The 26,186-nt window shown below is 46.2% G+C and overlaps 1 protein-coding gene and 1 pseudogene across 7 annotated transcripts in view; one reads left to right on the top strand and one right to left on the bottom strand.

Moving 5' to 3' along the window:
- Window positions 1-16,489: 16,489 nt before the first annotated feature.
- SYT7 (synaptotagmin 7) overlaps window positions 16,490-26,186 on the bottom strand; it is a 347,105-nt gene continuing 337,408 nt past the window's right edge. For all 7 annotated transcript variants that reach the window (XM_053283961.1, XM_053283963.1, XM_053283959.1 and 4 more), the window contains one exon: window positions 16,490-17,215. In XM_053283961.1, coding sequence (XP_053139936.1) covers window positions 17,111-17,215 — 105 coding nt within the window. In that variant the 3' untranslated portion in view covers window positions 16,490-17,110. The remainder of the gene's footprint in view (window positions 17,216-26,186) is intronic.
- LOC128341340 (uncharacterized) lies at window positions 19,141-19,240 on the top strand (annotated as a pseudogene).

The following is a 26,186-nucleotide window of genomic DNA, read 5'->3' as shown; positions in this document are numbered from 1 at the left end:
TGTTGTATATGACTGAGCATGTTCTCCCTGTCACTACTGGTGTACCCCATTTTCCAAGTTCTGTCTTATTCAGAAAGACTTTCAGGCACTTGAGGACATCACCAGACAATGTGTACTCTCATTGGAAGCCAACTTCTGAGGTAAAGCTGGTGCCACTTAGCAGTAAGGGCTAGGGGTGTGCACAAATCAATTTTTGCAATTCGATTCAAGCTTGAATCAAATAACAAGAATTTGAATTGATTTGTTGAAAGCAGTCAGATCAATCTGAAGCCCATTTTTCTGAGGAGAGCTGGTCTACCAATTGGTAGACCAGGCTTCCACTCTGGACTTAGCACATCAGCCCACCTCGGAAGACTGGTCTACCCAGTAGACCAGTCCTCTGAGGCGGGCTGATGCGCTAAGTCCAGAGTGGAGAGTTGTTCTACCTGCCGATCCCATTTGGTAGACTAGCTATGCCTGGAAAAAAGTGCCATTTTGAGGCCCGTTTACCAAGCAAAATGGGCCTCAAAATGGCTTTTGAATCACCTGAATGGATCCGGGGGTGGCATGATAAAGCCATCACTGTACATGGAGTACTTCCTTTTTTCCCCTGTTGTCAGGCTTTGAACACTGGCTCAGCTTATTAAAACGGTTGTTTCCCTGAAGAAACATTGTCTTGTTTCTCCCTCAGGGAAGGGAAGGAGATCCCTAATGTGCACAGTTAGCACTGGACAGGACTCTCAAAAGCTGTCTCTGAGCCGATATCAGTCCCCATCGGCAAGTTGCTGAAATGTAAGTCCTCTATTAGTCGTCATCTTGCCTCCCGCTTAGGCTGCTTAGGCCTAACAAACTAAATTCTTTGTATTTATCTGGGAAATCTAAGACTTGGATTCCTTGATTTCTCTGCTGGTACATTACCTAGAGAAATGGTCTAAGTCATAATAAAGTGTGATATTTCTAGAAGGGGGCTTCTGTTGGAGATCTTCATCAGGTGTATTCGCCATTATCGTCGAGATCTTTGAGAGAAGGTTTATAAGCAAGAAGGATTATCACCTCGAAGGTACAGCATTCAGGCCTCCATTCCACATGAAGAGTTGTAAGAAACATCTGCCATCCATAGATTCACCAAATTATATTAACATGCTTGTGGTTCTGCTAAAGCCCTTCTTGTTTCTCAGTCACATTGTAGCGCATCATCAATTCCTTTGGTGCCAAAGAGTGGGCAAAGGAATCTGTTCCCTAGACCGCAATCTGGATTGAGAAGAGTCAGTCAAATGATGACTCCTCCCAAAGCAAGTCTATTTCAGATTCTTTCTAGTCAGTGTAATAGGACTTCTGTGAGGGATATATAAAGCTGCCATAGGTGCTGGAGAATACTTCTGAGGATACCATGGACAGCTAGGAAAACAAATGGATCATAGAACAAATCAATCCAGAATTTTCACTCAAGGCACAAATGACCAGGCACAAACTATCCTATTTTGGACACATTATGCGAAAACCTAGCTCTCATTATCTTTTCCATAATGGTGGGAAAAACTGAAGACGAGAGAAGAGGAGGATGACCAGCCCGGGTGGGTGCACAGCTGGGGGAGTCAGTCATGTGACTTGCCTGACCAGGCTGAACATTTACAGCAGTTAAAGACAATTTACAACAAATTAAAATCCCTGGAAGGCCCGACCAAACAAATAGGTTTTAAGGGCTCTCCTGAAGACCAGTAATGAACGCAGATTATGGATTTCTGTCAGGAGTGCATTCCACAGCCCAGGAGCACCTGCAGAGAAGGCCCACCTCTGAATCGCCAACTGATGGACCAGTGGTAACTAGAGATGATCCTCAGATGATCTTAATGTGCGGTGGGGATCATGTAGAAGAAGGCATTGATTTATGTAGAATTATTTTATTTATCATTAAAATAAATACAAAGGTACAAGAAAGCCCTAGCAGAGTAGCCATGTAAATATCACATATTTATGGCATTGGACCCTAAACCTGGGAGATGCATGCCAGTGTTTTCCATTCAAATTTGCAGGCTTTCTGGATTTTAAACATTTAAAATAACATTTAAAAAAAAAATCCAGCCATGTGAGCATGAGACCTCTGGAGAGGTTTAGGCTAAATATGAATAACCAGTTTCGCATTCTTGGGCACCTTTAATACCAACTATATATCAAAATTTGTTGCTATAAGGATGCGCTATTTCCTGTGAATTACCCAGCTGCCCAGCATTGTCTGGGTCAAGGCAGCACAATTCTGTAAACTGTTCTTTCCATACGTTTGCCATTTCTATGCTTGATCCTTGCATTGTTTCTGTGCCCCTAGCTATGATTCAGTACCTTGCTGAGACTGTACCTTTCCATTTTTTCCTTGTTGGGAGAAAGTGTCCATGTTTTCATTCTGCAAATACTAGTCTGGCTTTCATTGTTGCCTTTGTGAGCATGCATCAACTCATACACACTCAGTTTGTTGCTGGAAAATATTATTAGATTCTGCAACTAGCAAATCCAAATTCTGCATTGGGGTAAATGGGGCAAAGCACCCATGTTTTCATAAAGTTACTTGCAACAAATCCCAGGCAAGCTGCTATTGTGTTCAGTGGGCTTACTCCCAGATAAGTGTGCAGAGGAATGCATTATATCCCTACTTTCTTAACTGGGGACACATTTCTTAACATATCTGGTCTGGGGATACATTTTTGTTTCCATTTTCTTTTGTCCCCAACTGGGAAAGAAGAATAATTATTTACTGAATGTGGGCTGAATACAACAGGTATGTAGGGTTAAAGAAACGGGGAATTATAGAAAAGGCAAGGCAGTTCTACTAAAGAAAGGGTCACTTTTGTGCTATTGGAAGATTTATCTAGGTTCCTTCTAGTCCACTGACTTTTCCCCTGTCACAGGTTTCCCTTCACGCTCATTAGACTTAGCAATGTTTAGACACAAATGCAATGTAAAATCTCATGATTCTGTAAAGCTCTCCGATTGTGTAATGGAATTTATATTTGGAACCTTGCAATATCTCTATTTTTTCCTTCATCCTCTTGCTTCTCTCTGTTTTAGCATTTGGGCAACAGCTAAGTATGTGCCAAATACAGGATGCCCATAATAGATCTGCATAATTGTTCTCTCCCAGCTTCTTCATCAACTGTGCTACCATTTTATTACTTTCAGTAGCAGATGCTGGTCATTTTCCAGGGTGTTTGGCAACTCCCTGCAGTTCTTCTGTGAGCAAAGGACTGGCTGTGAGTGTTTCCCCTCTGCTGCTGTCTTTCCTTTGCCCATGGGGGCACAGTAAATTTTCATACACCTGTGCTTCACACAGAAGCCTTTTTTATATTTTACCCTTTCTCATGGAATCTGTCAGAGCAGATTAATTTTGGCTTAATGTGTGCCTAGCAGATGTCACAATAAACCATAATTATCTTGTCATCCTCTTCACTGGCTTTTCAGCTATCAACAATAGGTGCACTTCTCTTCACAACATATTGTTCTATATGTTCTACGGGTGCTTCAAAAAGTGTGAGTGTTGGTCACATTTCAGGGTGGTTAACCACAATTTCCATTCTCTCCCAGGCCCTGGAAAGCCACTGAGTGCCATCCTCTTAAAGACTACCAGGGAGACCAGCTGTTTTTGACACCATGTCATGAGCTAGGAGTGTCTTCTTTTCATATTGTCGGAAAGGGACACAATTGTTTGGAACATCCTGTCATTTCGTCTGTTCTTCCTATCAGCAAATACAAGGATCTTGTAAGGGCTTGAATCATAGTATACCCAATGAGGCGCCTGATGACCCAAAACTTGAAAGGAAATAATGAACAAAGCATATAGCTTGAAGAGTGATCCTCACTTTGTTAATATGCACTCTCTCTCTTTGTGTGTATTTATATATGTACATTGTCATGGTGTATGATGGCGGGGTGGGTGATGGGTGGGAGGAAATAGTCTTCATAAGGAAAATAACATTGTGCAGTTTGGGCTAGCAGGGGCCCTCCCATAGCTCTAATCCTTTTTGTGCCTGGAAATAGCTCTCCTTTCATGCCCACATCTTCTGGCAAATGTGCATTGCAGATATAAAGCTGAGTATCATCAGCATATTGATGAAAACTTACCCCAAACTGACGGATGACCAGGCCCAGCGGCTTCATGTAGATGTTAAAGAGAAACTTATTTATATCCTGCCAGTTTTCACAATGTGAACTCACGGTGGCTTACAGTAGTAAATTAATATCACAATAACAGTAATTATGGGCCACCACTGCAAAATGTCAAGTGAGGAATGGGGAGTTCCAAGTCTTTGATCTGTGAGTCTTGATGTCAGCAAGATTGCATTAGGTGTAAACCAGGCATCCCCAAACTGCAGCCCGCCAGATGTTGCTGAACTACAACTCCCAGCATCCCTAGACACAATTTTTTGTGGCTGGGTATGCTGGAGGTTGTAGTTCAGCAACATCTGGAGGGCCGCAGTTTGGGGATGCCTGGTGTAAACTGTCACAGGTCTTTGTGTGTGCCTTGCTGCCCTTCACCACTTTTAAAACAAGATATCCCTGGAGGAGAATTTCCACACTGGTAGAGTACCGTGGGAGAGCACACAGCCACAGAAGATCTTAAAATGCAAAGGAAGTTCAGTGTTGTGTGCATGGGGACTGGGGGAATTGTGTTGTATAGTAGTTTAAATGTGAGACTAGCACTTGGGAGACCCAGGTTCAAATCCACTCCACCATGGCCGCCTTTGGATGTAACTTGAAACTGTGGGTTCATCGGACCCACAGTTTGTGTCCAGTCCCCCAGCACACTCCCAGAGAATAACAATCTGCAGTCTGGGAGACTGCAAAGGGGCACAAACTGGCTGTGTGGGCTTCCTACAAAGCAGGAAGGATAGCCATGGCAGCCAATTGCATTGGAGAGAGGGAGGAGCTTCCTCCCCTAACTCCAGTTTGTACAGCTTGCATAAACTGGACATCACATTGGAGCTTATGGACCCTTGGTTTGGTCAATATATCTTACTTCCAACTGAGGGTTCATTCTGAGGTTTCGGGGAGGAATCAGAAATGCAGTTGGGTCTGGGAACCATGATTCCAATAATCTGGATGTTGCAGAGGGCCAACCTGAGGTGAGTTTGCCTAAGGTTTTCTGTGATGTCTGAAGGCAACCCCTGAAAAACTCTAGTCTGGCTACTCTTTCTCAGACTAATCTACTTTTCAGGGTTATTGTGAGAATAAAATGGTGGGAACCGTGTAACTCTACCTGTATTCCTTGGGGAAACGGCAGGATAAAAATGTAATACATAAATTAAAATATCAGCTGTGCCATATGTCTAATACTGTATTTACAAGAATCAAAGATGGCTCTGAATTTGATGACCCTCTTTAAAAGTAGAGGTTAAATACAGGTTATACCTGCAGTTACTCGAAAGGAATAGGACTCTGAATATAAGATGACCTCCTGATTTCTCATTTTAAAAAACCTGAAAAAAACCTAGTCTTGGATTCAGGTAAATACAGTAATATCACTGAGCACATCCAATAGAGGCATTTGATGTTTGTCCTTATGTCATTCTGCAAACATCAAATGCCTCTATTGGATGTTCTCATTGATATTACTGTATTTACCTGAATAAATACAGGAGTAAAGGAAGCTACCTTAGGTAAGAAGGCCACTGAGAGCTGCTCTTGTGGCAGCAAGCATGAATTGTCCCATTTGCTAAGCAGGGTCCACCCTGGTTCACATCTGAATGGGAGACTACATGTGTAAGCAGAGTAAGATATCCCCTTTAGGGGATGGAGTGCTCTGGGAAGAGCACCTGCCTGCTAGCAAGTAAAAGGTTTCAAGTTCCCTCCCTGGCTTCTCCAAGATAGGGCTGAGAGAGATTCCTGCCTGCAACCTCGGAGAAGCTGCTGCCAGTCTGTGAAGACAATACTGAGCTAGATAGACCAATGGTCTGACTCAGTATATGGCAGCTTCCTATGTCCATCAGACCATAGGTCAGGGGCGTAACTACTATTAGGCAAGGGGAGGTGGCTGTCTGGGGGCCCCCATGCCACGAGCCCCCCCCCCCGAGGCAAGTCACATGTGAAGTGTGTGTGTGTGTGTGTGTGTGTGTGTGTGTATCAGCGAGGGGCCCATTTTCAAATTGTGTCTCTGGGCCCACTCCAGCCTTGTTACGCCCCTGCCATAGGTCCATCTAGCTCAATAGTGTTTGCACTGACTCTCCAAGCTCTCAGGCAGGATTCTCGCTCAGCCCCACCGGGAGATGCCAGGGATTGAGCCTGGGATCTCCTGAATGCAAAGCAGCAGTGAGCAACAGCCCCACCCCATATAGCAAACACAACAGCACATTTCCAGTAGCAATGGATGTGCTGCCCATCCTGCTTTGTAGAAATTGTTGGGATGGTGTACTTACCAGTGCAATGTTTCAAGTGACAGAAAGAGAAAGCCACGTCTTGAGAGTTGTTTTACTATCCTTTATTATTTAGACCAGGGGGCCTCCTCTACAAAACAAGGGGCCCAATTCTCCAAAAATAAGGTTCTGCAAAGAAAATGCTCCTACGTTGTAGACATCAGTGGTGATGAAATCACACTGGCTTGGTAGTAGCAGTAGTGATATTTTTTTCCATCCTTTTTTGTGTTTTATCAGGTTTTTATTAGAAAATATGTCTGCTCCATGAGTTGTAACATCTCCAAACACAATAGAAAGAAGGTGGCAGAGCAGTCTCGCTGGACCGTCACCTCCGCTGCTAATAAAGAAGTCTACAGTGTAGTATTTTTTTTCACTTTTTTTTTCTGTTTGCACACACTAAGTTAGATGGTTATCATCACAAGAAGAAGAGATACCTGAACAAGATACAGCTAAGAGCTCTAGAGTTAAAAAGGAATACACAACTCTCCAAATTCCATTCACACAAAAGAAACCACTTCTAATTTGGCTGGAGGGAGGGGTGGTGGGAGGAGGCGAGGGTGGTGGAGATATTTCACAGGGAGGCTGCCTGGAGCAACTGCTCAGTTTGCCCATAGCGATAATACTACTTGGCGTGTCCACAGTAGCACCTTTAATCAAAAGCTGGCCTCGTGTTTTGGAGACCAGCTTTGGGGATACTTTTGCACAGATCAGAGAACCTTCAGCTCCGTGAAGCCCCAGTATCAAGATAAGGAGGGCCTTCTTGAAGTGTGAGATTTTATTTAACACACTCAAGGCCCTGATTACTAAAGCCTCACACCATTCCTTGGGAGGAATGGAAGCGTTATTATCTCTGTTTTCAAGGTGGACAAACTGAGGCAATGAGAGGTTTGGGATCTGCCCAGAAAGTTACTCTGCAGCAGAGACAGGAAGAGAACCCGAGTTCCTGGTGCCAGGTCTGATCTCCAGTAACAATATACAAGCGTGCGCGCGTGTGCGCACACACACACACAAAAACACACACTCTCCCTCCCAGGTACGACCCCCCCAATTCCTTACCAAACCACCCTCCACACCATCCTGTTGTCAGCCAATCAGTGCTACCATTGCCACAGGCTGGCAATGTGAAACGAGATTAATTCTGCCTCTTCCGCTGTGCCAGGTTGATAAACCTTGTTTTGTTTTTCTTTTTAAAAAAAAGTAAAAATAGGAGCAACTATTTCACAATGTTCTTTTATTGGGTTTGACAAGATTGTCCAGCACTTTAGAAGACTTTCATCACCGGTGAGTTCTTTTGCATAAAACACATTCCTGTGTCATCACTTTACATACAGCCTGACATCTAGGACTGGGTTAACGAGCAGCAAGTAGCCAAACCCTCTACAGCCAGGGCAACTATTAATTCCAGCTACACGGTGCAATTTCAGAGTGAAACCCTACCTCATATGTGGCACAGGGGTACTGTCAAATAATGGCATCCCTGTGAATGGACTCTTCTTCTCCCTTAAGGCGTAGGATTGCTGAGCCTATGTTGTGATGCTATTGTGTGCATTCCTCTGCCCCTGCCAGCCAATAGTGAGAAGGGGCGGGGAAATGCACAGCATGATGACCTCAGAACACAGGGTGAGTGACCCTGGCCTGAACATTCTAGGGGAATAACTTGGCACAGGGGTGTGTTGCTCTGCTTCCACATGTGTCCTGCTCCAAGGTTGCATCATGCTGTATGGAGTGGGAATGAATGCTGCCATGGCTTCGGAGGACTTGGGTACTCATTGCTCTTTAATCCAAGGACTTCACAGTGCTCCGTGCCAGTTAGCAAGCCAAGCAACAAGAAGAAAGGACTTGGGAATGTAAGTATATCATTATCCATGTAAATGGTGCAACAGTAACTTCACACTGTTTACCTTGCAAGTCCGAGGCAAAACCAGAAAGAGAGCTGGTGGCGGCTCCTGTTTCCTGACTCTAGCTTTGGTTGCTGCTAAGGGAAAAGCTGGGCTCGTTTCATCGAGACTTTTTTTCTCATGATATAATTCACAGGCTTTTTGCAGGTGGGCTGGGAAGAGGAAGGGGCTTTTAGGTGCCCTCCCAATGTAAGAATGACTAGGTTCCTAGGTGCAAAAATGACAACCTGGGAGAAGCTTTCCACTGTTGTTATATAAGTAGAACCTTGCCCTAAAGTGGGGGAAACCAAGAAGATTTCGGACTAGATAAGCTTCTCGGGGTTTATGGATGCCTGAGTCGGGCCTTTGCAACTTTTGATTCAGCAACCCAAATGCAGCACCACCAGCCCATGGATTAGCAGGAGCAGTATCTGGAGGAAATCACCGTTGTGTCTCTAGCTGCCTGGGACTGCAGCAGTGGAGGCTGGGGATTTGTCAAGCACCTGGCAAGGTACTTTACATGGGTGACAAGGCGTGCAGGCCTGACAAATGCCATGTTTCTAACCTGTTATGGAAGTGTGAGCTGTGAATTCCACGGGGTGCCTCACCTGCTTAGAATGATCAAAATGCTTTTCTGACATGGAATCTAGCGCTCCACCCATGCCATCGGCTTCACGGCCGCTGTGTGGCTTCCCCCTGCATTAAATACCAACCCCCTCCATAGGTTGTCACTGTTTCCACGGCTTCTTACACTTCCCAGTGATAATCACAGTGCTCAATCTGTAGCATCACTGAGGACCTGCAGTGTCACAATGAACTAGTTAATGATGCTTGGGAGCTTATGGTGACACAGACATTCCAAATTCAGTGTGTTGTGAGTTACAGAGCCCTGCAATTTGGTGGCTATTTGGGGCAAGCCAAGGATACAAGCAAATGTTAGCAACTCCCAACTGCTTTGTGGATTTTAGTACGTTTCCTTTGGCAAACCTATGTCAGAACATAGAGAGATTTTTGTGCCAAATAAAAACATTTTAGTCCTTCAGTCAAGGCGAGGGAATAATAGACTGTGATTTCAGTTATTCTGAGCTCACACAAAATAGTTACCATAAACTGGCCAACAGATGTACTTTTGTGAATCACCTGGCAAATCTTTACAAAACACAAAGATGCAAGACAGCATCATGATCAAATTGGGCACAATTTGCTAACCATGGAAGAAGGCATGAATTAATAACAAACATTACTCACAATAAATAGTTTGATGGACTTACGGTTATTTTACTGTAGGCTTAGGAATCAGCTGAGAAAAAGGCTGCTCCATGCTGTCCTGGAACGCAAATCTGATAAAATACTGAAATACGAAAAGGTGGATGTGTCCCAGTTTGCTTTGGCATGAAAGTCCCTTTTATTATTTCTATATCCAACCTTTCTTCTTTGTCTTCATCATCTTTTTCTCCCTCCCCCTTTTTTTTGCATCTGATTGGCTGACAGTTGTACAGGTGGGGCACCAAAACAAAAAGCGGCCCCTCCCACTTCAATACAATTTGGTTTTATTTCACCAATAAGACATTAGGTATTAAAACAAATGCCAGTTGCTATATCATGTCTCACTATCTCTTTCTCTCGCCGGTCTTCTAATCTCCAACAATGAAATAATAAATAAATGTTATAAAAAGGTCCCCAGGGCTTTGATTTTATAAAAGCCTGCCCAGCTGAGGGGATGCCTTCAAATGCCAAAGGGGACAAAACAAAGCCAGAACCCAACTTCAAATTTCCTAGAAGATCTCAACTCTTTATCCGACTATTCCGTACTACATTGGGCCTGCTTCCTATTTTCACAAGTCTTCCTTATTTTCACAATGTATTGTGTATAAAAATGTGCCTGCCAGAAAGTTCATCCAGGCATCTGTACATTGTATAGAAAAAAAACCAAAAAACTATAACACACTGACTAAACCAATGAAATAAAATACTGCTCCCCCCCCCCGCCCCACTATTCTACATGTCCCAACAGGCAACCTGCTGGAAGACATCTTGAGACAACAGACCCATGGGTTAACTGTTTGGAAGAAGAAGCTAAATGCCCAATTTTAAGTGCTGGAAGTTTGGTTCACATGCCACTGGATTAATGGTCCAGGACTGAAGGAAGACACTGAATGCCCTGTTTGAGCTCCTTGATGGTTTCCTCTGTAACCTGTTCTTGCTGGACTCATACTAGGCTTTGAAGATGGAAGGACCATTCATTATCCAGTCACCTATATTTATAGCCTGGAAGGATCTCTTCCCTTCAACCCAAGTAATATCCAGTGGCAATGTGCTGTTTAAAAACAGAGATGGTTTCGATCTGCCTGTTCTGGATGGGGTTACACTCTCCCTAAAAGATCAGGTCTGTAGTCTGGGAGTGCTCCTGGATCCCAAACTCTTCCTGGTTTCTCAGGCTGAGGCAGTGGCCAGGAGTGCTTTTTATCAGCATTGGCTGATATGCCAGATATGTCCATTTCTGGAGACAAATGACTTAAAACGGGTACATATGCTGGTAACCTCTAGGCTTGACTACTGTAATGCACTCTATGTGGGGCTGCCTTTGTACATAGTTTGGAAACAACATCTGGTACAGAATGCAGCAGCCAGATTAGTCTCTGGGTTTACCCGGAGGGTCCATATAACACAGATTCTAAAAGAACTGCACTGGCTGTTGATATGTTTCCGAATGAAATACAAAGTGCTGGTTATCCTCTCTAATAAAACGCTTGGTGTCCGTCCGTGGACGGGCACCAAGCGTGTGTTCGTGCCTCCCTGCCCTGTTCTGCGCCTGCGCGAAGCGCAGGCGCAGAACAGGGCAAGGGAGACATGAGGGCCGGCACCCGGTGGCCATCTTGGGCGGCCAGAAGCGGCCGCCCCGAAGAAGCCGGGAATGCGGGGAAGGAGGAGACTGGCCGAGGCGGTGGCGAAGCCGCCGCCTCGGCCAGAGGATGCAGCGCGGCCAAGGCGGCGGTGGAGCCGCGCCGCCGAAGCCGGGCGGGGGGAGGAGGTGACGGGGTAAGCCGGCCGAGGTGGCGGCAGAGCCGCCGCCGAGGCCTGGCACCGCCGCCGCAGCCAGGCGGCTGCGAGTCCTTGGGGCCCTTGCCCTTCCGGGGAGACCGGCCGGGAATGTGAGGCGGGGGCGGACCGGACCGGCAGCGGCGCCCCCAGAGTCTGCCCGGCCACCACCACCGCCACCGCCCACTCTCCCGCCCTCCCAGCTGCCCAAATACTCCTTCCCCGCTCCCCCCCCCGCAAATGATTAAGGGCCAAAACGGCCCAGAAGAATGCCTCCGCGGCCGCCGCCATGGCCGCCAACCGCCCTCCCAGCTGGCCGAGACTTCCTTACCCAGAGCAGCCCGCGACAGTCGGGCGATCAAAAATCCATTTTTTGCGAAGAAGAGAGGAGCTCCGGAACAGAGCTCCTCTCTGTGCTAAGCCAATGCCCAAACTGCTGCTATGGACGCAAAGGACGCCTATTGCGTCCTTTGCGTCCATAGCAGCAGTTTGGGCATTGGCTTAGCACAGAGAGGAGCTCTGTTCCGGAGCTCCTCTCTTCTTCGCAAAAAATGGATTTTTGATCGCCCGACTGTCGCGGGCTGCTCTGGGTAAGGAAGTCTCGGCCAGCTGGGAGGGCGTGGGGGGGGGAGGCCAGAGGAAGTGGGGCGGGGGGGAACTCTCCCCTACTAGCGCCCGTTATCACAACGGGCCTGAAACACTAGTTACCTATAAAGCCCTTAATGGCTTGGGTCCAGGGCACTAAAGAGAGCGCCTTCTCTGTTGTGCACCCTGCCACCTATTAAGATCGTCTGGAGGGGGTCCAGTTACAGTTGCCGCAGAAAACTCGTTTGGTGGCAGCTTGGGACTGGGTCTTCTCTGTGGCTGCCCTGGGGCTTTGGAATGCGCTCCCTGCTGAAATAAGAGCATCTCCTTCTCTTATTTGTTTTTAGGAGGACCCTGAAGATGTCCCTGTTTTCCCAGGCTTTCAATTGAAACTGAAAATTTAATAAGTTTTTATTTATTGAGATGTTTATGTTTTATGAATTTTAACTGTTTTATATTGTTTTTATATTATGTCTTAACTTGTACACCGCCTGGAGATTTCCATATCAGGTGGTATAGAAATTCAATTAATCATCATCATCATCATCATAACAACAACAACAGCAACAACATTAATAATAATAAATAAGATGGCTGCAGGAAGGGCAAGAGCTTCAACCAAGTAGAAAGCTCTGGACTATGATGAACTTTGTTACCTGGAGGAGTCTATTAGATGGGAAAGAGTTGTATGCTTGTGTGAATAGAGGCCTTTCAATAAATAAATAAATAAATAAATAACTGGGGCCATGATGAAAAAGGCTAGAAAAGATGGGGAGGAAATTGGATGATTAAATTTGAGGAGCAATGCCTAGGGAGTATTTGAAAGAAGCTGTACAAAGGAAGTGGGCAAGGTGTGCGTATGGAAGAACTGGGAGGAGCTGCAGGGCGAAGAGATGGGCCGCAGTCTGAAGGGGCAGCAGATGTTCCTGGGTATTAAGCCCAGCTGTGTGATCATATCAAGACTGCTAGGTGGATTTGGTTGGAAAGAAGTGCCAGTAGACATCTCCATCATCCCAGTCTTTCAACCAAAAATTAGTGCTCTAACTAGTTAAAACGTGGCATGATGTATAGAACTGGCATGATTCATCCTCCCCACCAACCCACACTCTTGGGTCTAGCCCTCCTCACAGCTTCTGTCCCATGGCCTTGAAGCTCCAAGAATTCTGTCACCCACTTGCTCACCTACTTCCATACTTCCTTCAGGTGTCTTCATATTAAACGGACCCCTGTTGACAATCCAGTACTATGCCTGGAAAATGCCTCATTTCCCCATATGCTGGAGCTCTGGCAAAACAGACTTGGGATGCCAAGTAAGTAGTCCTATCATTTGGGGATGTCAGTGTTGATGAGCAGGGCTGCACAACCTTGGCCCCTCCAGCGGTTATAGAACTACAACTCCCATCATCCCCAGCCAGAGTGGCCAGTAGTCAAAGATGGTGGGAACTGTAATCCAACAATAGCTGGCAGGCTGAAGTTGTGCAACACTGCTGTAGAGCAACTGTCAAACTGGGCATTTACCGAGGTACTCCTAGGTAATTTTGGAGCCTGGACCTAGAGGCCTTTGGAGGTCCTGCTCCCCTGCAAATTAAGCATCATCCTGCTTGGCTGGGTGATCACACCACCCAGGTCAGACTAAAGCGGATTTGGGCAGGGGGGCAGATAGGGGCTGTGGAGGCCCTGGACTTTGGCCCCGAAGTCCAGGAGTAAGAGTGCCTCTGGGCATTTATGTTCTGCAGAGAATTTTCTCAAGCTAAAACGCTCAGATGGGTCCAGTACAGTGTCTCAGAGATGCTGTGTCAATGGAACACTAGTGCCATCTAGTGGACCCTTTGTATGCTTGCATCCTCAATAGTGCATTATCAATATCGGCCTGGTTCTTAAGAGAGCAGAAGGCCTTATTCTTTGCTGTCCTGGCTGTTGTCAGTGGCACTCAGTCCCATACATCACCTCAAGGCTCGATGCACAGTGGATTTAAAAAAGCAAAAAACCCTCTCACTGAATGTTTGCTAGCTTGTACTGTGGGAGAGACAAGCAAAGATCCTTGGGCAGTCTGAGTAGAAAAGGTGGTGAATGGGAAGGCGGAAACGGAGGGCTCCGGACTCCTAGGCCCACCTGATTCTCACATCCGATGAGGGAGTCAACAGGTAGTGGCACTGGACCATGTACAGGACCATGTACCAAAGACTGCATTTGGAGCCTGTCATGGAAGCTGGGGTGTCTGCTTTTATGGGCTCAAGCAATGTTAATGCCTAAGGCAAAAACCCCAAGTGATGCTTCCCATGGTGGTAAGAAATAGATTTTAAAAATAAACAAATCCCCACAATAGACCTTTTACTGACTTTTAAGGGTTCTTCAAAATCTACTGCCTGAGGCAGCCTGCCTAACGACCATATCTGTGGATCAAATTACAGGTTAGGTGAACTGTGTCATTGGTTTTTTGTGGTGTGTGTGTGTGTGTGTGTGGTATTACAAAATTACACAGCAACTGTGATGGGTAATTGGGATTGGAACCACAGCACACTGGGAGAAGGTACTGGACATTTTCCTGCCATGCCATGGGCCCAACAAAAACCTCTGCAGCTGCTAAGTGTCCTAGAACAGACACTTCCATTGACATCTATGGAAGCTTCCAGAGTTAACAGCAGCTTCAGATGATTTTTCCGGTGATTTTCATCAAGTACGTGGCATGAGGGGAACTTGTTAAATACCACTTCCCCAGATGATGTGGGCCCAATGCTCATTGCTCTCTCTATGGCTATTTAACCTAAAACAAACAAACAAACAAACAAACAAAACCCCACAAACTAAACCATGCAATGACATGTTTCATGTGATGTGTAGTTTGGCCCTAAGTGTCAGACCTTATAGACAGGTCCTCCGTAGAAATGTGTGCCAGGTTGTGAGGTAGCTGCTAGGTGGTAGCCAGTGTGGCATTGTGGTTAGTGCATTGGACTAGGACTGGGGAGATCAGAGTTCAAATCCCCATTCAGCCATGAAACACAGTGGGCGACTCAGCCCTCCGGGACATATTTGCGGGTGGCACAAAGGGCTTCCTGGGGAAGGGGAGGGTGTCAGAAATGGCCACTTCCCTGCTGCACTGGTGCAGTTAGTTGGGAAGTTGTTAGTTTGCTCTGTTGCTGCACCAATGCAGCCCTCCTCTGTATGTTAATCTCTAGGTCCTGGCTTGACTCACTTCCAGATTTATTTATTTTTGTTAAGGATTTTTTTTTTTGTGGCGAGCTGTGATCAGCACATTTGTCTAAGTATTCATGAAGCTAGCACCATTGTTTCCCCCCAATATTACTGAAAAAGTCAAGTCATATTGACCTTTTTACACACAAAAAATCTTGGGCAGATTGACTCTTGTTCTGTGCTTGCATGAAAAATATGGTAAGACTGCAACAAAGATCCCAGATGGAGCTGAAATCAGACATCATTTCTTGTCATCTATCAGACCCTGAGATTTGGGGTTTGTTTTGTTTTGTTTTTGCAGTTGTTGAATAGCTAGGAGAAAGAGTAAACTTTTCTTAATTCTCCCGGGCATTGAATGATATTATGCATCAGGCAATGGGGAATGAAAGCAGAGACGAGGCGGAGTATTCTGTCAGTGATAAAGAGAGACCTAAGCTCTGAGCTGGGCGTTACTACATGAGCTGCCCAAGGCTTCTAAGCCGGAGAACGAGGGTACTTGGGCAGTGTAAAGGAAGTCCCTCTAGTCTAGGAAAGCTTTGGATGCTCTGAAAAATCATATCCTTCTCTGCCATGGTCACTAATCTGAGACCACCTACATTAGGGAGATGGAAACTGCGAATGAGAAGTCTGTTTCCAATCCATCTTAGCAGTCCTTTAGGATGTCCAGAAAGTGGGGAACCGATTGCCTAGAAGTTGGGCAGCTGTGTGTGTGTGTGTGTTTCCATAGGAAGGGCTGTGGGCGGGGTGAAAGCAAGCTTTGGAATCCAGATGGAGAAGTCCTGTTTGCACCAAGACAAACAAGATACAATTGGAGTGGATGGGTGGATGGATGGATGGGGGTGCTTGAGCCTGTGGCACAGTGAAATCTGGGAGGGATTCTTAAGGTAGGTGACCTGCTTGGCGCCATCTGTGACAAGGTCATTGGGATGTTGAATGGGCCAGGTTGAGATGCTCACCCCAGCAAATCCATCCAGGAGTGCTCATCATCATGCTTTCTTCCTGTCTGCCAAGCAACAGGGACAGCTAAAGGGAGGCTCTTCCTAATGCTCCTTTAGCTTGTGGTTGTGTACCCTGGCTTCCAGTCGCCTGTGCCAGAGTGTTTAAGAGCAATGGCTTCCTTGCCTTTCCACCATCCTCTTTCTCCTCCAACCCAAAGCTCTGGCTCCTGTTCTTCCTCCTTTCCCATGTGGCATCAGTTCCCCCTCAATTCCAGCTGGGCAGCCAATCAACTAACCCCACCCCCCCCGGGAAACAATTCCTCTAGGCTGAGAGAAAGAGAAGACATGTGACACACGAATGCCCTGCACGCCTAGTTACAACACACACTCACACACAACACACACAGGGGGCTGTAGGAGCAGCATGGCTCCTCTCCCCCTTGCCGAGAGGTCCGGCCAGGACAAAGGTCTAGCCAGCATGATTATTTATAGTATTCTTATTACTCTTACAAGTTTTATTGAATTAAAAAGAAACAACCTCATTGAAACAAAGCATGTGACCTCCTGGCCACTCCCCCTCTTAGGTCACCAGTGCAGCCACCGGTGGGGGCTGGCTTTCTCATGGCGGAGTAGGGTGCCATCCCAATGGGCCTTTGGCTGGAAGAACTCCTAGGAAGTCTAGTATGGCGGTAGCAGACCCCACTCTTCCCCTCATGCCAATGCCATCGCTACACTGCCAACCCAAACAAATCAGTGCTGAGGCCATTTTCAACTGGAGGGCTGGTCTGCTCTGGTCTCTCTCGCTCTCTGTCTCATTGGTTCTTTCTACACAAAGAGTTTGAAGGAAAGGCTAAAGCAGGAGGTTGGGGAGTAACGATGCTCCTGATCGTGCCGTGTGCTGAAGCAGCACGTTGGGCATCGACTCCACTTTCCCAGAGTTGGGTACATGTTCCAGGTCCACTCCCTTAGCCTGTGGTCATTCCCGAGCTTTCCCCCTGGGGGAGACCTGGCTGTAGGCGTTGTGCATAAAGTAGTGAGAGTGTGGCCAATAAACGTTGACTTGGTGCACTGAAACCCAGAGAGAGTCTTCGGCCTCTGCTTCTCAGGCCTTCAGCTGGTGCCACTGTGCCACAGCCTGCCGGGGATGTGAAATCATATCCTTCCAGTGCTTCACCTCACCCGGGCCACTCTTCCACGACAGGTAGATCTAGTAGGGATGGGGAAACAAATCACACAGGTCAGAGTGCAGTGGAGACTCTTCTTGTCTTCAGTCAATGGAAAACTGCCTGACAGAATCTTTTCCAGCTGACTCTGTTCCAACCTCTACTCTCGCCTTTTCTTCACCTCCCCTTTTGGTTTCCTATCTATCCATGTAAAATGCTGTTAGTTACAACTCCACCCTGTCTCTACTCCGCTCCTTGGTATTCTTCTGTATCCTCCACATTGCTGCCATGTCTACCAGTTGCTTCACTGGGTATGCATCTTTGTTCAAGCTGCTAGTATTTGTATCGGAGTCAATCCTTCCAAATTCAAACCAGATGTGATGGGGCGTATTTGTTTGTATCTTCCCCATGCTTCACATATAAACTGAGGGCAGGGGGAATTATACAAAAAGGGCTGTGTGGGTGAAGGGAGTGGAACCCTTCTCTACTTTATCGCCCCATGGTTTATCACCCCAAGCACTTTTCTCCCAGCTGGCTCCAATTCTAGAAAATGGGGTTGCAAGAAAAGTATCTGGGGCAAAGGACCATGAGGACTTAAGGAGAGTGTTCAGCTCTCCTTACTGATGTGCCCCTTTTGATGTTAAAATTAAAAAGAGAAAGAGAAAGCCCCACTACCCACTTTATACATGGGGCAGACATGTGAACAACAAATGTGGCTGCTTCCATTTTATCTGGTTTGGGCCTATGGCTATGTAAATAGTTACCTGTGCAGTGCATGGCACACAAAGTCCTAATGTAAAGGGCTCCAGGCATGAAGAATAGTGATCAAGAAAGGCAGAACACAAGTTAATCAGATAGTATGAGCTGTTCGGGCTAGCCACTGGTCAATGACCCTAATAAACTTCTGCTACTACTAAGGGCTAGTCATTCAGGCATTTCCTTGGCTACTTTTGTGTGTGTAATCACCCGCAGTGGTCCTTGTACTCATGGCTATATTCACCAGAAATTCCCACAATCACAGGAGCAATTGTTTTGGAGCTGCTATGATCATGAACACTGCATGCTTGAGTGTACTGGTCTACTGCCATTTCATGCCATGATGTTCTTTGATGTGCACAAGCACAGAGAAAAGTGTAGGGGGAAATGCCTGTGTATTCTGGCCCTATGATTTTCCGCTATGTGAGATTTCATCAACAGATCCCCTGCTGAAGTGCTGGTTGTTTGCCAAGTATTACATGCTGGAGGCCTTTAAAGTAACACTTCGCTCTTGTGTTGCTGCCCTCTCTTCTTAGGGGACCGGAACTGCTTCATACTTAATCAGACTGAGGATTTGTCCAGCCCGGTATTGTCACTGATGACTAGTAATGGCTTTCCGGCCTTCTACCTAATATCTTTTCAATCAGACAAAGTTGGGGACCAGACTGGAGGTTTTCTACACGCAATTCATATGCTCTGTCACACTTTACCTGGCAGCAGAATTTGACCATCATTCCACAGGTGTCCCCCTGTCAACTCTGGAGGAAAGACTCACAGCCTCAAGCCACAACCCCTCTCACAGACATGCAGCTGAATGGGAGAGAGGGTCGGAGGGCCTTTCGTGTGGTGGCACCCCATTCCCTGGGAATTGTTGCCTAGGGAGCTCCACCCTACCCATGTGGCTGCTTTCTTTTCGCCATCAGGTAAAAACATTCTTATATACCAGAGTTATTTCTATTAGATTATCAGTGCTGCTGTTGGGTCTTTTAGTTGCTGCAGTTTTGATTGTATTTTTATTAGTACTGTGCCAAGATGCTGTCCACCCGGCTTTGCCACCCCACTTGCAGTCTGTGAAGTTAGTGGGGATTTTGGCAGTTTTTGGGAAAGCACTGCAGACAGGGGAGAAGTGTTCACAATGACTGGGCCTAACATTGAGGGCAGAGGGATACCAGAGTAGGGTTGCCAACTGCCCTGTATTGTGCGGGATGTCCCTGTTGCCTGCGGAGAAATGCTCATCCCGTTTGGGACAGAGAAGATTAGCATGGCCTCTGCTCAAGGATGACACGCAAATTCGTGAAGTGTTCCATTTTTTTTTTAAAAAAGTGTTTATATTAGTATTTTATATATTTTAAATCAGATTTGTTGTCATATTTTTAGCTTAATACTTTTAACGGTCATTTTTATTATGTTTTTTAATGTTTGTAAACCGCCTCAGGATTGTTTTTAATAAAAGAGGTAAATAAATTAAACAATAAAATAAATAAATACATAAATTTCTCCCACTTTTTGATGGTTTTTACTTTCTTTTTTCAATTTTAAAGCTGCTGTTGCATGGCGGCAGCAGCGGCAGAGCGAGGATGGCAGCAAGAGCTCTGCCCACCTCCCAAACTATGACCAGTGAGGTTGGGGTGCGCACGCTGGAGGCAGGCGGGAGAGACGGTGGCAAGGGGAGCTCCTCACTTGTACCCACCTTCCTGCCAAATGAGGTAGATCAGGCCAACTTTAGGCCTCTGTGCACGCACCTCATTTGGGAGGAAGGTGGGCACGAGTGAGGAGCTCCTTCAGCACCGTCTCTCCTGCCTGCCTCCAGCGTGTCCACCTCCAGCACACCCGCCCCGACCTCACCGGTCATCATTTAGGAGGCAGGCAGAGCTCTCGCCACCATTCCTGCTCTGCCGCCCTGCAGAAGCAGCCACCCACCACCACCAGCCTTGCCAGGTAAGCGCGCCCGACAGCTGGCAGCCTGGTTGCACCCTTGCCATATGGGGCCAAGAATACTTATCAACCATGGCATCCGGTTATACAGTATAACCGACCATGGCATGGTTATACAGTGGTTCCACTCCTACCTGGAGGGTCATACTCACAAGGTAGTGCTGGGGGATGCCTGCTTCACCCCTGGCCTTTGGCCTATGGGGTGCCACAGGGATCTGTTCTGTCCCCCATGCTGTTTAACATTTACATGAAGCCCCTGCGAGAGGTCGTCCGTAGGTGTGGGCTGCAGTGCCATCAGTATGCCAATGACACTCAGCTTTACCTATCTTTTAAGTCAACAGACACCAAAGAGGCAGTGGATGCTCTGAACCATGGCTTGGAGGCTGTTCTGGACCAGATGGGGGCAAACAAACTGAAACTTAATCCAGATAAGACAGAAGTGCTCTGGGTTGGTAAAACCGATGATCCGAGTAGTGAGGTAAATCTGGTCTTGGACGGGATCACACTCCCTCTGAAAGACAAGTCTGCAGCTTGGGGCTGCTTCTGGGCCAACACTATCCTTGGAGGTACAGGTGGCAGCGGTGTGCAGAAAGCGCCTTTTACCAGCTACGGCTGGTGCGCCAGCTGTGACCCTACTTGGAGAAGTTGGACCTGACCTCAGTCATTCATGCGTTGGTAACATCCAGACTGGACTACTGCAATGTGCTCTACATGGGGCTGCCCTTGAAGACAGTTTGGAAGCTTCAGCTGGTTCAGAATGCTGCTGCAAGTATGCTCATGGGTGCAAGTCACTTCATGAGTATTACACCCATCCTGTGGCAGCTTGATTGGTTACCAGTCTGCTTCCGGGCTAGATTCAAGGTGCTGGTCTTGACCCTTAAAGCCCTACATGGATTGGAGCCGGGGTACCTGTCGGACCGCATTCGCCCATATGAACCTGCCAGGGCCCTCCGCTCATCATCTCAGGCCTTGCTTATGACCCCATCACTAACAGCAATCCGATTGGCGGGGACTAGAGACAGGGCCTTTTTGGTTGTGGCCCCTCTGTTTTGGAACACCCTCCCTGAAGTGCTTTGCCATGTTCCCTTTCAGTTTTTTTAAAAAACAACAACTAAAAACTCATCTTTTAAAAGAGGCTTTTTAATGTTTCACCTGTTGCTCATATCTGGTAGGTTCTTTAGTCTTTAGTTTTAATAATTCTTAGTTTTTAGCTTTTTAAAGACTTTAATTTGAAATTTTAAAAGCTAATTCTGATTGTGGTTTTAAGTTTGGATTTTTAACTTGTTTAATTTTATTAGTCTGATTTTATATTGTAACTGTTTTATAAATGTTGTGAGCTGCCCTGAGCAGTAATGTATTGGGGGGCAGAGTATACATATTTTAAATAATAGATGATAGATAGACCTGGAAAAAAGACACCCAGCAGTGGTGTGATCACATGAGAAGGTGGTGGCAGCACAGAAAAATGAGTGTGGGCAGCAAATCAGAGGTTAACCTGAGGTTCATGAAAAACGTTTCTGCATTGAATTTATTTCCTGGTAAGCCAGAATAAAGTTTGTGTCTCATATACTGTACAAGAGTACATTGGCCTAATTATGTTGCATTGCGCAATATACATTGCATAAGAGTAGACCAATTGGAAAGAATGGGCTTACTCTTGTGTAACACAAATTGTGCAAGTGCAACATTACTAGGCTGACATACTCTTGTGCAGGATGTCAGCTCTTGAAAATAACTAACCTGAGTACGTATTTCCTCCCTCTAGTTTTTAATGGAGCTGAAAAATACTGTATATTATTTAAATGGGGGTTCATGGGTAATACTCATGGATCTGGGGGTTTCGTAGGTGCAAGAAGGTTAAGAACCCCTGACATAAAGGGCATGGGTTGCCTGCAAAGATACTGATGACAGCCAAGGGTAGTGTGAGGTGGTATGAAGCAGCCCTAAGCAGCAGCACCTCAAGCACATAGGAACATAGGAAGCTGCCATATTGCCAAAGTCAGACCATTGGTCTATCTAGCTCAGTATTGTCTTCACAGACTGGCAGTGGCTTCTCCAAGGTTGCAGGCAGGAATCTCTCTCAGCCCTATCTTGGAGATGCTGCCAGGGAGGGAACTTGGAACCTTCCGATGCTTTTCCCAGAGTGGCTCCATCCCCTAAGGGGAATATCTTACAGTGTTCACACATCAAGTCTCCCATTCATATGCAACTAGGGCAGACGCTTGCTACCACAAGACCAACAGGAAAAACAAAAAAAGAATCGTGCAAAATGTAGAGACAGAGGGGCCATGAAATCCCCCCCCCATGTTGATTCATGTTTTTCCTGTTGATGCGTCGTGCATCCTGCTTTTTTTCTGCTACCACAAGACCAGCTCTCCTCCCAGACCGGAAACAGGAAGCAGCAGCCAGTCTATTTCCTTCACAGGACCGGACACCCTGGAGAGGCCTTCAGTGACTTAAGAGGATCAGTCTGAGAGGATGAGGAGTGAAGAAGGAAGGGAATCAGGGCTGCTTAGGGGCAGAAGAGGACCTGCAGGCGGGGCCCAAAGGGAACGAAGAAGGCCTTGAGAAACCCCCCTTGACAGATGAATGTTTCTGATATCCACACAGCAGGCTCTGATGGCCTGAGGAAGGATGAGTGTCCCCTGCTGACACATTTCTGGGCACAGCACGATCCATCTGACGGTTGAGTTTAATGGAGCAGCTATGGAGCAGAGCAGCCCAGTCCTCCCACTTGGACACCAGCCTGCTTGGAGAGAGATCTCTCCAGCCACAGACTCCTGCGGAACTGCCCCGAGCCTCACATCTGTCAGGGTGGAACTCACAGCGCAGCCCTGTTTGATGGAGCTCTTCACCCACACCAGCTGCCACCCTTCATTCCTCTTCTGCTGAACAAATGTGTTGGAGGTGTCAAAATTAGCTATATGGCAATGCAAACAAGTGTTAATCCCTCTGTGTCACTGCGGTTATTTTTATCCTCTTTCTTTCTATATTGCCGCATGGAGGATGCGTGTGTCAGCTTCTCCCCCGCAATGACAGCCAGGACCCGTCTTCCAGATTCACTAATGGAGCCGCATAACTCTCACTCAAAGAAATGTGACTCCATAACGTGATTGGAGGTTGCACAATAATGGCAATTATTCAATCACTTCTTATTATCGCACTGCTGCAGCAGGGGCTGAGGAGGGTGAGCTATTCTAAACCCTGGTCTGCAGCTGCCTGGAATTTTTCTTGACAAGTTCTCTTCTAGTTGGGTCCTTGTTTGCTTCCCGCCTCTTGACAGATATCAGCCACAGGGGGTCCAAATATGGTTCAGTGCCATGGCAGGGGTGGGACTAAAGCATGATGCCCTCCTGCATGATGCAATCCTAATCTACAGTGGCCCCCCCCATCTGAGTGCTATATACTGTAAAACAAAACAAAACAAAACAAAAACATGAAGCAAATATGGAAGTGCTAAGCATACTCTTGCTGTAATCTCTACTTTGACCCTTAACTACAAAGAAACAGCCTGCATGAACTTTGCTCCATTAATTGGAATACAGAAAATTTGCGAGGTGTGAATTTAGCTTTGATTCTGCTGTGTCTCCACCAGAACCTGGAAGCAAGGGAGAAAGAAGGGGGCTGGCACTGAAAATAGCAAAAGGGGAGGGGGAAAGGGAAGGGGGAACTCCAAAGGCTGCAAAGAATATGGAATTTGTTATTAAAAAATTATATTGTCTGAGGCCAACGCATACCAGAATCTGAGATAAGTCTTGGCTTCCCCTCCCCTTTCTCTAATGGCTATATTGGGATTTTTAAAAATGTGTGTATGTGGGAGGGGGAATAAGGAGGTATTAAGAAGGTGTTTTTGAAAACCAGATTATTTTCAGTATGTCAATCAAAAGCAATTTAAGACTGTCTTTTGAAATCTCACTTTTTAGGAGAAATAACGCATGACACTCAACAAGAGCCAGCATGGTGTCGTGGTTAATGTGTTGGACTAGGACAGGGGAGACCAAAGTTGGGGATTATACTGCAGAAGGTGCTCTCCCAGATAACCCGGTCCTAAGTTGTTTAAAGGTAATTACCAGCACCTTGTATTTGTCTGGAAACATACTGACAGCCAGTGCAGCTGTTTTAGAACAGGCACAATATGGTCTCCCTGGGAAACCCTAGAGTCCAATCTGGCTGCATTTTGAACTAACTGATGTTTCCAGACGACATACAAAGGCAGCCCCACGTACAGTGCATTGCAGTAGTCAAGCCGAGAAGTTACCAGTGAGTGTACCACAGTTTTGAGATCATTATCTTCAAGGAATAAATGCAACTGTCCTATCAACCGAAGTTGATAGAAAGTGCTCACACCAGGGTGAGGCCTGGGCCCAGAAGTACTCCCAAGCTATGTACCTGTACTTTTAGGGGGAGTGCAACCTCATCCAGAACAGGAAGTTCTATCACATCCCTCGAATTATGACCCCTCACTATTAGTATCTCTGTCTTGTTTGGATTCAGCTTCAATTTATTATCCCTCTTCTATCCTATTATTGCTTGAAGGCAGGCATTTAGGAGAGCTATGTCATTTCCTGTAGCTGATGTCATGGAGAAATAGATTTGAGTGTCATCAGCATATTGATAAAACTCCACTCCAAATCCCCTGATGATCTCACTCAGCGGTTTCATGTAGATGTTAAAAAGCATCAGGGATAGGATGGAGCCCTGAGGGATACCGTACAATAGCTCTCGTTTCACGGAGCAACTATCCCCGAGTGATACCATCCAAAACCTGCCTGAGAGACAGGCATGGAACCACTACAAAGCGGTACCCCCTGCTAACTGGGCAAAGAGGCACCTTTTAATGTAGTGATTCTCTTTTATTTAGCAGGGGGAGAGTAACTGGCCCTATCCACCACCAGCACAGTACCTCCAGTGACTGTTGCTGGTGTCTTATGTTTCTTTTTAGATTGTGAGCCCTTTGGGGACAGGGTTCCATCTTACTTGTTTATTTGTTATTTCTTGATGTAAACCGCTTTAGAAACTTTTGTTGAAAAGCGGTATATACATTGTTGTTGTTGTTGCTATTACTCCCTATCCACAAATCCCCCAAACAATTCAGAAGGATACCATGGTTGAGGGTATCGAAAGTCGCAGAGAGATCCAAAAGAACCAGCAGAGTCACACTCCCTCTGTCTTTTCCTTGGTATAGATCATCCATCAAGCCAACCAAGGCTGTCTCAACCCCATAAACTGCTCTAAAACCAGTTTTAAATGGGTCTAGATAATAAGTGTCCTCCAAAACTACCTGGAGGTGATCATCCACCACCCTCTCAATCACCTTGCCCAACTACCTTGCCTATAATTATCCATCACTGAGGCTCTAGGGCAGGCTTTTTAAGGAAAAGTCTCCCAATTGTCTCCTACAAACATGGAGGCATCTTGCCTTCCCCCAGTGAGGCATTTATGATGTCAGCTAGGCCATCTCTAACAGCCTCCCTACTAGATAAATAAATGCAACAATAAACAAATACCACCAACTCGACATAGTGAGGGTTTTTTTTTTAAAACTTATTGGGGACAAAGCTCCCAAAACATGAACGTGCAGCATGTACACTGATCACATAGGTGGCTGATCACATTCTTCAGGAAACCAAAGTACCAAGACCTGTGGTGTGGTCATCTAGAGCGCCTGCGCTGTGGCAGAACTGAGCATTAAACAGAGACTGGGCCAAGGTTGCCTTCACTAAACTATTCTGCTGTGCTTAAATTCTCATCCTCTTGATGCTTGGTTCATGTTATGATGGTTTTAATTTAATATACATGTTGCTTGTTTTAATACAATGCTGCATTAGGGAATAATTGACTCTCTGCAGCACACAGCAATAATAATGAGATTACAGCATCAATTTATCATCATTACATTAATGGGGTGGAATTATATATATTTAATGTAAATCAGGTTTGGAGCTGATTAATTTCTTTTAAAGTGCTGTGTATAATCTTGCATTTCTAAACAAGAGGCCAGGTCTCCAGCTGGTACCGATGTGCATTCCTTATTCCCGGATGTTGAATGAGCTAAATGGATACACATTGAGGGAAAGCCAAGTCACAATGGGGAACTGAGCGGACTGCTGCAGAACGAAATCTGGGGAAACAGTATGACATGTGGCATGGCGATTACTTCACCAGGCACGCAGCTTGCAACTCTCTACCTATATTTGCCATGCCATGCTACAAAGTGGCTAACAGTGGGTTCGGTGGTGTCACGGCATGTGTGGTTTATGATCTGGGTGAGTGCAAAGCAATTACTGTACATGACAGCTTCACTGCGTGCCAAGCTCTGCATGG

The sequence above is a fragment of the Hemicordylus capensis genome, chromosome 1 (genome assembly GCF_027244095.1).
Source record: "Hemicordylus capensis ecotype Gifberg chromosome 1, rHemCap1.1.pri, whole genome shotgun sequence".
Classification (NCBI taxonomy): Eukaryota; Metazoa; Chordata; class Lepidosauria; order Squamata; family Cordylidae; genus Hemicordylus; species Hemicordylus capensis.
This window is presented reverse-complemented; position numbering and strand designations above follow the sequence as displayed.